Source organism: Hyla sarda, chromosome 2, assembly GCF_029499605.1.
Source record: "Hyla sarda isolate aHylSar1 chromosome 2, aHylSar1.hap1, whole genome shotgun sequence".
Taxonomy (NCBI): Eukaryota; Metazoa; Chordata; class Amphibia; order Anura; family Hylidae; genus Hyla; species Hyla sarda.
This window is the reverse complement of record NC_079190.1, coordinates 337848664-337860921: the sequence shown is the minus strand read 5'-3', so window position 1 is coordinate 337860921 and position 12258 is coordinate 337848664. Positions and strand designations below refer to the sequence as shown.

General features: G+C 42.0%; 1 protein-coding gene across 1 annotated transcript in view; it reads right to left on the bottom strand.

The window, feature by feature from the left end:
- KLHDC8A (kelch domain containing 8A) overlaps positions 1 to 12258 on the bottom strand; it is a 67013-nt gene that overhangs the window by 11884 nt on the left and 42871 nt on the right. The window contains exons 2-3 of the mRNA XM_056558070.1: positions 6992 to 7418; positions 3935 to 4099 (exon numbers count right to left, since the gene is read on the bottom strand). Coding sequence (XP_056414045.1) covers positions 3935 to 4099; positions 6992 to 7367 — 541 coding nt within the window. The 5' untranslated portion in view covers positions 7368 to 7418. The remainder of the gene's footprint in view (positions 1 to 3934; positions 4100 to 6991; positions 7419 to 12258) is intronic.

The window sequence follows — 12258 nt, the reverse complement described above, 5'->3', positions numbered from 1 at the left end:
AAAGAAATGACGGCTTGGCATTCTGCACTTCGGCTCGGCACAAGCCATCAGTTCTCTGAAAGGTGCGGGGTCCACCACTTGAAAAGGGAGGGACTGCAGCACCAGCAAACTTGGACAGGAGCACATTCAGCTTCTGCGCCGTTGGATGAGTGGGCCCATACTGTTGTCTCTTGGACATGGCTTCGCCGATGGATTGCTGGCAGAATGACTGACTCGAAGTAGGAGGAGCAGGAGCATCTGGAGCGAAAGAAGATGGGTATGACACACAGCTAACTTCGGCGAAGGTGGTGGAGCCTTGGCTGGCTGAAACAGAGCGGCGTGCCACTGGGTGATGCAGCAGGCTGGACCACCACATTGGAGCCACAGTTCTCGCTTTATGGTGACGCTGCATATGTTGACGCAGGGCCGTGGTGCCAACATTGGGACCCTGGCCACGCTTCACCTTCTACCGACACATCATGCATGTGGCAATATTAACCTCCGGATGTTTTGTGAAAAACTGCCACACCGCTGAGTAGCTGATTTTCCCCCCAAAAGTCTGCACTAATTGACTACTTCTGCTGCCATCTCCAGGAACCCCTGTTCGACTACCTCCCAGGAAGGTAGGTTGCTGCGAAGCAGGTTGTCTACCCCGGGCACGTTTGGCTCCAGACTTTCCACTTCTGCCACCATGCTGACTGCCAACCATTCTACCACCTTGCTTGCTCAGCTTCTGCCTCACGGGCAACCTGCAACCCTCTTCTCCTGATGATGATGAAGTCTCTTCTGCAACCGGCTCCCAAGTGCGATTGGCTTCATTATCATCATCGAGTTGTGTCTGCACGAGTTGTGTCCTCAACAGTGTCTGCTTCAGGAGCCTGAATACTTGCAACACCACCTCCCACGCCACTCTCCTAATCACTACTGGCCCGCCTAGTGGAGGAAGCGGCAGATGTCAATTCTTGGATGGTTAGTAGCTGCTGACTGTCCTCTAGATCGTCCTTACTAAATAGTGGAGGTGAACCCACAGCATAAGATACTTCTGTGGGGGGAGGGAACAGCATAGGACAGAGGCAATGGGAGGACAGGGACTGCTCGCGGGCCATGCCAACTGAGGTTGTGTCTGAGGATCCCACCGATTGTTGACTGGGGGTGTCAGATGTCACTTGTGATGAAGTGGATGCCCTTGTTAACCAATCGATGACTGCAGATGAGTAGCTGGTCGAGACACGACCGCTAGCTGATACCGGGAGCTCAGGCCTCTTGCTGCGACTTCTGCTGCCACTCGCTCCTAGTCTGCTGCGACCTCTGCCTGATGAATTTAGGCCTCTGCCACTCCTCTGTGCACGTCCAGACACATCTCTTGCCTGACATACTTAGTGCGTATATGAGGGGAGTACAATACGCTTAAAAAAGTATTTGTGTACAACACCAGCCGGTGAGCACTTCTGCCTGGCCTTTCACAGTGTCTATGCCCTTGAGACTTTAACAGGTACAAAATAGTACACCACTTAGATGTACGTATGTGGTATGTACTTATTAGGGGAGAAAAATGCGCTACAGTACGCTTAAAAAAGTATTTGTGTACAACACCAGCCGGTGAGTACTTTTGGCTGGCCTTTCACAGTATCTAGGCCCTTGAGACTTTAACATGTACAAAATAGTACACCACTTAGATGTGAAAAGGCTGAGAAAGGCTGAAGTGACTGGCCGCAATATTGCTCCCGATTATATAGGGCTGTGACATCACAGGGGTAGCTGGCTACTGATAGGCTGCATCCTGCATGCGATTCAGGGTCATCCTGCCTACCCTTGTTACCGCCTTCCCAGGATTCCTTGCCCCATGTCCTCACATGTGGATCCGCCATTTTAGATTCCCTGGAGCCTGCACCGCACTAAATGGAGATTAATGAAGCGATTTGCACTGCAGAATCATGGTGATATTCCCATTAGTTGCGTATCAAATTTTTCCTGAAATTCGTAATGAATTAGGATTCGTCAGATTCGATTCGCTCATCCCTAACAAAAAGTGTCACATGTTGTAGAATGTACAGCTTCTTAATGCAATGCAATATCATACCATAGTTTAGATATTATCATCACAAGATCTCCACTCCCCATTTTTTCTTCAGGGTAAAAAAATATTCTCTCTCTCTTCTTTCATTGTCATTGTGTAGCATATTATGTCACTAATTTCAGGCATGAAAAAAATGTACCAGCTCCTTATTTTGTCCTAAGAACACTTGTGTTACCGCCTCAGTATTAGTAATGTAATAATAAAGATATTTCTAATATGCAATTCTAATAGTGCTGTACAATCAATTATATAAACTGGTCAGGGTGGTTTAAGTTCTCTTTACATGTGTGTCATTTCCTCTGTTTCTAACAGTGCCAGATCCATCATACATGTATTTCCAATGGTGCCAAGTGGACTCCATTGACTTATTGTGGGCCCTTTGGGTTTTGCTGTGGTGTCCATTGTTTGACAGCAGAATTAGTGCTGCAGTCTCCATTACTATTGCAGTCAAAAGTGGTTGAACTGCCTTTTGATGACAGCGTGATCAGAGCCCATCACTTTTGTGACCATATTGTACACTACACACTTAAAATGTTTCTAACAATTACCCTAACAATTCATATTTACACAAGGCAAACAGCCATTCTGCCCACTGCAAAATTTAAAAGCGCAGCCATATTATTGTCACCTGTGTTGCCTTGTATGGAAATTGTTTCTAACATAATTGAAAGGTGATGACCAATATGGCTGCAATTCCTATTTCATTTGTTACATAAATATCTACTCCAATGTAACTTAAAGGAAATCTGTCAAATTGCTTCAAACAGTGTAACTAGTCACTGCACCAGGTAGGAGTTATAAGCACCATTACAGGAATACCTTGGGACAGAAGAACTTCTACTTGATTGGCTTTAGTTCACTCGCTGCTCGCACTCTCCTCCTGCAGTGGAGTGACAGCTTTTGTTCTGCGTGCTATAAGGGATGAAAATGATGGGCACCTAAGGGGATAGGCTCCACCCTGTGGGCACTTGCTTCTTATTTGCATATATAAAAAAAACACAAATTGCTCAACTCACAAGGAAAAGTTCCCAAATCTAAAGGAGCTGTGAATACTGTGTGAAGCCATTCGATGGATTTCCTTTCAGAATGCCAATAGGATTCTCTGTGTCGCCTCATTACCATTTCATAACTCGTTAGCTATGGATCTACAGAACAGCATGGAGGCCTCCATATAAAACACGTTACAATGTTGAATCATCTTCAAAAACTGCTTATATTTAATAATCAAATATACAAATTGCCAAGGTGAAAGGTGAAACTACACTGTCCAGTATGACCTATCCAGTGGTAAGAGTATACTGCAACTGTTGTTTCACTCATCATAACTGCAGAACTTACAAATGACTACAGCACCGATGGGCCATAGTCAGTTAGAATACACAATAATATCAGTGACTCACTGGTGACTTTCTGATTGCTGGTGGTCAACTCCTCACACTGTGGCTCAGCTAATTGCCGGCTGCAGCAATAGGCTGAGCGTCAGTGTGATGCATTGACCACCGACACTGGATATGTGGGTTTATAATTTGTCTGACTGTTCAGTGAAACAGATGGGCATGAACCTGGGAGTGAATATCAGGTAATGGGCGGGATTATACAGTCTGGAGTAATGAATGTTGTGCATTATGGAGCATGTACGCCTAATACATGCCCCCTGACGGTATAATTCCGCACATCACTTGATATTCACTCCCATTATTAAAATTAAGTTATAATAATTTTTAAGTTGTAATAATTTTTTTCAGTATTTAACATAAATATTCAAAATTACATTCAAAGTACATATTAGAAACCAGGCAGGCAAACAATACAGTACTATCAGTGTCAGGGTCAGTACACAAACATTACATGCACCAGCGAGGGATCCCTAGTACTTACCTAATACATAAATCTTGGTGCCACGGAGGAAGGATGTAGCACCATAACGAGGTGTCGGCATTGGTGCAAAATAGACCCAAATATCTTTTAACATGTCAAACTGCTGCAAGAAACAGTGTGGTCGCAAATCTGAACCCATTCCTCCAGCAGCATAAACCCTGCAGTCTGAGAAAGGACGAAACACATAAAAATGTCTATGGAATACAGTTTTTCATGAGATATGTTAAAGGGGTATTCCAGGAAAAACCTTTTTTTTTTTTTTTTTTTAATATTAACTGGCTCCACAAAATTAAACAGATTTGTAAATTACTTCCAATAATTATCAGCTGCTGAAGTTGAGTTGTTCTTTTCTGTCTGGCAACAGTGCTCTCTGCTGACATCTCTGCTTGTCTCGGGAACTGCACAGAGTAGAAGAGGTTTGCTATGGGGATTTGCTTCTACTCTGGACAGGATTAAGATTTTTTAATAGAAGTCATTTACAAATCTATTTAACTTTCTGGAGCCAGTTGATATATATATATAAAAAAAAGTTTTTTTTTTCTGGATAACCCCTTTAAGCAAAAAACATATAACACATACATAATGACATAAGTCTATTAAAAGGATAGTAGTAAATACATGTTATATTTGGTTCAGGTTATAGACATATTTAGTATTGGGCATAATATGTGCAGATTTATTTTCTAGGTTTAAATTACATTTAAAGCTTCTTAAAAAACAACTATATTTTTCCTAATCTTAATTATACCCTGTAATGCCAAAGTGAAAACAGAATGCTAGAAATCTTTGTTAATTTATTGAAAACAAAAAAGTAGAATATTGCATTGACATAAGTATTCAGACCCTTTACCCAGTACTTGAAGCCCCTTTGGCACAGGTTACAGCCTCCAGTTGTCTTGGGTATGAAGGTTTACACACCTGGATTTGGGGATTTTCTTCTATTGCTCTCTGCAGGTAATCTCAAACGCTGTGACTTTGGATGGGGACCACTGGTAGCCACTCATTTTCTGATCTCTCTCTAGGACCACTCAACGACATTCACAGAGATGTCCCTAAGCCGCTCCTGTGTTTTCTTGGCTGTGTGCTCAGGGTCATTGTCTTGTTATAAAGTGAACCGTCAGCTCAGTGTGTGGTTCAGAGCATTCTGCATCAGGTTTTCATTAAAGGGGTACTCCGGTGGAAACATTTTTTTTTTTAAATCAACAGGTGCCAGAAAGTAAAACAGATTTTTAAGTCTATTAAAAAATCTTATTCCTTTCAGTCCTTATCAGTTGCTGTATACTACAGAGGAAGTTCTTTTCTTTTTAAATTTATTTTCTGTCTGACCACAGTTCTCTCTGCTGACACCTCTGTCCATGTCAGGAACTGTCCAGAGTAGGAGCAAATCCCCATAGCAAACCTATCCTGCTCTGGACAGTTCTTGACATGGACAGAGGTGTCAGCAGAGAGCACTGTGGTCATACAGAAAAGAACTTCCTCTGGAGCATACAGCAGCTGATAAGTACTGGAAGGACTAAGACTTTTAATAGAGGTAATTTAAAATCTGTTTTACTTTCTGGCACCAGTTTATTTAAAAAAAATAAAAAAAAATGTTTTCCACCGGAGTACCCCTTTAAGATTATATCTGTACTTTGCTGCATTCAGCTTTTCCTCAATCCTGACCAAGTTCCAACCACCAAAAAACACCCCCACAGCATAATTCTGCCACCACCATACTTAACTGTGGGGATGGTATTGGGCAGGTGATGAGTAGGGTCTGTTTTCCTTAAAGGGGTTATCCAGGAAAAAACTTTTTTTTTTTATATATCAACTGCCTCCAGAAAGTTAAACAGATTTGTAAATTACTTCTATTAAAAAATATTAATCCTTTCAGTACTTATGAGCTTCTGAAGTTAAGGTTGTTCTTTTCTGTCTAAGTTCTCTGATGACACCTGTCTCGGGAAACGCCCAGTTTAGAAGCAAATCCACATAGTAAACCTCCTCTAAACTGGGCGGTTCCCGAGACAAGTGTCATCAGAGAGCACTTAGACAGAAAAGAACAACCTTAACTTCAGAAGCTCACAAGTACTGAAAGGATTACGATTTTTTAATAGAAGTAATTTACAAATCTGTTTAACTTTCTGGAGCCAGTTGATATATATATATATAAACTTTTTTCCTGGAATACCCCTTTAAGACATGACCCTTATAATTGAGGCTTAAAACTTCAATCTTGGTTTCATCAGACCAGATTTCAGGTTTCACAGTCTGAGAGTCCTATAGGTGCTTTTTTTCACATACTTTCATTTGTCTTTTATTGAGGAGAGGCTTCTTTCTGGCCACTCTGCCATAAAGCCCAGTGATGGTTGACTGTCTGTAAGTTCCTCCCATCTGTGCACAGGATCTTTGGAGCTCAGCCAGAGAGACTTTTTGCTTTACCTCTTTTACCAAGGCTCCTTCCTCCCAAATACTTTGTTTGGTGGGGCGGCCAACTGTAGGTAGAGTCCCAGTTGTTCTAAATTTGTGGAAATTTAGGTGCTCTCAGGAAATTTTAGTGCAGCATGCTTTTTTTTTTTTTTAAAACCTTTCTCTAGATCTGTGCTCTACAGGTAGTTCATGTTGCTCTGATATGTATTGTCAGTTGAGAGACCTTATATAGACAGGCGTGTCTTTCCAAATCCTGTCCAATCAGCTGAATTTACCACAGGTGACACCAGTAAAGATGTAGAAACATCTCAGAGATGATCAAAAGAAATGGGAGGAGCCAGAGCTAAATTTTAAGGGTCATAACAAAGGCCTGATGAATACTTGTGTCCATGTGAAGTTTTAGTTTTTCCTTTTTTACTAAATTTGCCAAGAATTCTAAAATTCTGTTTTCACATTCTTATTAAGAAATACTGAGTGCAGATTGATGGGGGAAAACCTGACATTTTTTATTTTAGCACAAGCCTCAACATAACAAAATGTGAACAAAGCAAAAGGGTCTAAAGACTTTCTGAATGCATTGTATATACACCTTTCTGGGATGATGTTTGTTCCCCTCTCTTAGCAGACATTAGAAGGAATCCTAAAGTTTACCTCGAGCAGTGATCGATATGCCCATGGCAGCCTCGCGTAAGGAGCTCTTTTTCTTCCACTTGCCCTCGTCAATATTGTAGACCTCTACGACCTTAAGAGGCGTCTGGTTTTCCCCCACTCCTCCAACCACCATGATTCTTTTGCCTAAGGAAACCACTGCAACTCCAGCTCTGGCAGAAGGCATGGATGCCAGGCTAGTCCAACAGTTCACCTCAGGGGAAAACACCTCAAATGTATTCATTGGGGTTCCTGCTTCATCACATCCTCCAATAGCAAAGATTTGTCCTCCAGCTTCTACCAGAGAACAGTATACACGTGGACTAGAGAGGGGTGCTAATGTCTGCCACTGGAAGTCTTTGGCAGGTGGTACCTCCATGTTGGATCAATACAGCAGCAGACATGCATCTGTCTGTTCAGCAGCTGACTCCTTGAATGGTAAAATAAGAAGAGGATAACAGAAAGTAAAGTATTAGTAATTGTCAATGGCCACTATTAATTTATGACACAGCTTTTAAATCCATTATGCACCATAGTAGCATCAATAAAAAAAAAAAAAATTGCCTTTCAGTATTTGTAATTATATGAGATTTGGCTGCAGCAGAGGATACCCAGTCTTCAGTTTATGAGACACACAGTCTGCATATTCTAAATTATGAACATTTCTGCAGATGCACAGCAGATGTTGGCTGTATATATGAGAATAATTCTGCTGATTACTTTCATTATCCATTAGAACACGCTGAACACATTTTTCATAGGCTCCATATCATCTAAATTTGAAAACATTGAAAAACATAATACTTTATATACACTATGAAATGAAGTAAAGAAACTTTATTTTAGATTGACACTTGGCGAAGCTTAAACCTGCAGAAACTTATGTATTCCTGCTTCAGCCAAACTTATGGATCGGCATCTCGCATTGACCTTCTTCTCTGTAATAAATTTGCATTACATTATATTAAGAAGGCCAATTATGGGGTAAGAACAATTTCCGATCATGTTCGTCTTTATGCAGAGTGGGAGTTTGAGGGGCAGGGAATGAGCAGACCTAACTTTAGACTCAACTCTCACTGGTTGACAGTATTGAATAATAAAGAAGAAATAGCTAGGGAACTGGAAGCATTTTGGGATATCAATTTAGGAACAACTGATGGGTTAATATTATGGGATACTATGAAAGCCTATTTGAGGGGGATATATCTCACACAAATAAGTAGAAAGAAAGAATGGAATGAAAAAGAACTTACGCTTAAGAGGGAAGTAGAAACCCTACAAGAACTACATGCTAAAACCCCTACTGTAGGCTCTTTCTCTAATTTAGAGGACAAACAGCGAAAATATAGTGATTTGATTAGAGAGAAACCCAAACACAGATTATCCTTTTTAGGATGCAAACTTCAGAGTGGTCCGCCTAATAAAATGCTATCTAATTTCCTAAACGGCCAGCAAAGCTCCTCCCCCATCCAAACAATCAGGGACAGGAATATTTGATAAAAAATTAATTGGGTTAGAATTTACATCCTATTTTTCAGAATTGTATACATCTGAAGGTACCTCAAATGTGGTGGAAATAGAAGCTTTTTTGAATAAAATTAACCTGCCAGTACTTGCTGCTCAAACTTGTCTTGAACTGGATAAAGAAATAACAGTAGAGGAATTGCAATTAGCCTTAGGTACAATTGGAGGTAACTCATTCCCTGGCTTAGATTGCCTTCCTTTCCAGGGTTTTAGGGAATTAAGCGATTGCCTTTTGCCCAAGTTGATGGCGACTTTAGTTGAATCCAGTAAGGGGGGAACCCTGCCTAGGTCCATGCGGGAAGCAAACATTGTCCTAATTAAAAAGAAAGGGAAGGATGAGCATGATATGGGGGCATATCGCCCCATATCGTTGCTAAATACTGAAGTTAAAATCTTTGCTAAAGCTTTTTCTAATAGACTAAAGAAAATAATGCATTGCTTGGTGAGTGAAGATCAAAGTGGCTTCATGCCCGGCAGAACAATATACCCTAACATACATTGAGTTTTCACAAGTATTCAAACAACTAAGCCTGGCTCTATACTATCGCTCAATGCCTCTAAGGCATTCGATAGAGTTGAATGGGAATATTTGTGGATTGTGTTAAAGAAATTTGGGTTGGAAATCAGATTAATGGGCTATATTAAAACTTTTTATAATTGTCCGGAAGCCAGAATTATCATCAATGGTGAACTTTCTAAAGAAACCTTATTTAAACACGCTTGATGGACATAAAATTAGCTAAAGGCTTAGAATTCTTAAGTATTTTTAAGTAACTTTAAAGGCTGTGCAGTATTTGATGCTAATGGAAATCTTTACCATTACCACTGCATCGGAATCCTATGACCTTAGATCTTTTTGGGAGCAATGTGACAGCAAGCCAGAAGTCTTGTTATTCCATTTTGTGCCACAAACTTTTGCAAAGATCAGTCCAGGATCACCAAGTATACCAAAAACCACTAAGGGTGGGTTTACACTGCATTTGTGTGACAATTGCACTGTTTCCATTCCAATACATTTAATTTTGATGTCGACAAAAACAGTCAACTTAGCTGTAGTGTACGGCAAAAAAAGGTATACATTGCAATCCAAAAATCAGTGAATCTATGGCATACAGCAGTATAAGTTGTTACCATACGTTAATGTATACATGTTTTTTCTTTATAGATATATATTAGGGCAGCACGATATGGGGAAAAATGTGCAATTGCAATTATGGGCCTAAATATAGCGATTTCGATATAATAAATAAATAGTGAAAGCCCCCCCCCATTTTATGTCCAATCTCCTCCATTTCACATATATCCACCTATTTTATGCCCAACACCCATTTCACATCACCCCAATTTAATTTCTATCTAACCCTGTCACATTCTCTCCCCATATCACATCCCCCCGTCACATTCTCCCCCGTCACAGTCTCCTCCCTGTCACATTCTCTCCCCATATCACATCCCCCGCCCTCATATAACATTCCCCCCCCCTCGTCACATTCTCCCCCGTCAAAGAGAGGGGATAAAAAAGTAAAAAAAAACAGGGGGCGCTCCCTGATAAGGTGTATCCACTGGTTTGTATCCTTCACCTCACCTAGGTGATATACCGACCTTGTGAATAGCTGCGCTGGACTGTGCAGCTCTGGAGAGAGTAGAGATGATTGCGGTTGCTAGCTGCTGTACTCTTGCCGGTATCGGGCCCCAATATTGGTGACCAATGGGGAGTAGTAAAAGGGGTAGTAAGTTAGAAAAACGGTTGGATGAGGCGCTGCCTGCTTTGACAGATCGAGACAGCACAGCAACACACAGGACCTCTTTCCCAGTACCAAGTACCAACAGCAACTGGGAACTGTAAGTGGACCTGAGGAAGGCATTAGTGTATGCCGAAACGCATTGTCCCTGTTATACCAATAAAGATTTTATTGTCCTGTGCTGCGAGTCCTTCTTACCCGACCTAAAACTGGGCAGCGCCTCACCCAACCGGTTTTTCACCTAACTACCCCTTTCACTACCCCCCCCCCCCCCCCCGTCACATATCCCCCATCACATTCTCTCCCCCCCCCCCCCCCCCCCACACTGTCACATTCTCCCCCCTGCAAGTAGCTTTTTGTACTGCAGCAAATACACTGGGTTTCCCTGACGGTTTTCAAATCTTCCACGGGATCCGGGAAACCTAGTGTGTTTGACTGATGGGAAAAGGTCTATTGCGGCTGCAATCATTGGCTTGACACGTGACACCATAGCGGCCAGTGATTGGCGGAAAAGGGAAAGGTCCTACTGCTTGTATGGAAAAGAGAGGAGGCATAAGACCTCACGGAGACAAACGGCATCTGCAGGGACCGGGAGTAGGTGAGCAGAAGTTTATATCGTGCAGCCCTATATATACACACACACACACACATACATACAGAGATAAAAACAAAGTGTGAACCCTCCCTAATCCAGCATGAGCACATTTTAGGTTTGCATTGCAGACATTTATTGCAGGAAGAATTATCAGCTGTTGATAATTTTTACTAAATGTTCAGTATTCATTCAAAAGGGGTACATGCTTAAGGCACAGTAAGATAAGCAATGCAGGGCGCAGGATTATTGAGGGGGGGGGAGGGGGGATTCCTAACTTGCCCATTGCATTGCTTCCATTGTTCTTTTAAGTTACAGCAGCAGGAACTTCTTACTGGCTGCTGTAACTTGATCCCGGCAGTAGCTGTCGGGATGGGCAAAAGAGGGTAGAGGTGGCAGTCTACAGAAAGGCTCTGACCTTTGTTTACCACAGCTATCTCTCCACTGCTGGCATGTGGAAGCCCTGAAGAAAAGGTAAGCTTGTATAATGTGTATTTATATACATGTAAGGCTATAATCAGGGCTCAAGGCCTGCAGGAACTCATGGGAACGGAGTTCCTGCACTTTTTCACAACAGGAACGTAGTTCCTGATAGTAGGAGTCCTTCAGGACCAGCCCTTAAAGGGTACTCTGCCCCTACACATCTTATCCCCTATCCAAAGGAAGGGGGCAGAGGCTCCTGACATCACTGCCATGACCCCTCAATGCAAGTCTATGGGAGGGCGGTGTGATGGCCATCACGCCCCATCCCATAGACTTGCATTGGGGGTCGTGGCCGTGATGTTACGAGCCTTTGGCACGTCACCCAACACTCTAAATGAACGCCGGGTGCAGCAGGGAGAATGCGGGGGTCCCCAGCGGCGGGAACCCCACGATCAGACATCTTATTCCCTATCCTTTGGATAAGGGATAAGATATCTAGGGGTGGAGTACCCCTTTAAGTGAAAATCTTGGGTAAGTTCCCCCACTTTTCTTTCCCAGGACTTGACCCCTGGCTATAATTCTATCATCTCAGTCTACGTTGCCCATATATGCCAGACAGTTCCTGCCATACCTGCCAAACAGATCCATAATATAGGAATATTGGGTACAGAGAAAGCACATGACATTATATAGGTGACATAACCTTACTATTAAAATACAAGGAATAAGTTTAGCGAAACCAAAGATGCTCTAAAAATAAATAATTATAATTATAAAAATAATTATTGTGCAGAAACACATCGTAAAGCTCTTGCATTGTTAGCATTAGCTTTTTATTTATTGGGTATAGCTTTCAAGAAATGCAGCTTCCAGATCATAGAAAGAACTGTGTGCATGCAGTTACAGCTGCACAGTCCTCTCTATATAGCGGGAGATTTATCAAAACCTGTCCAGAGGAAAAATTGCCCAGTTGCCCATAGCAGATTGCT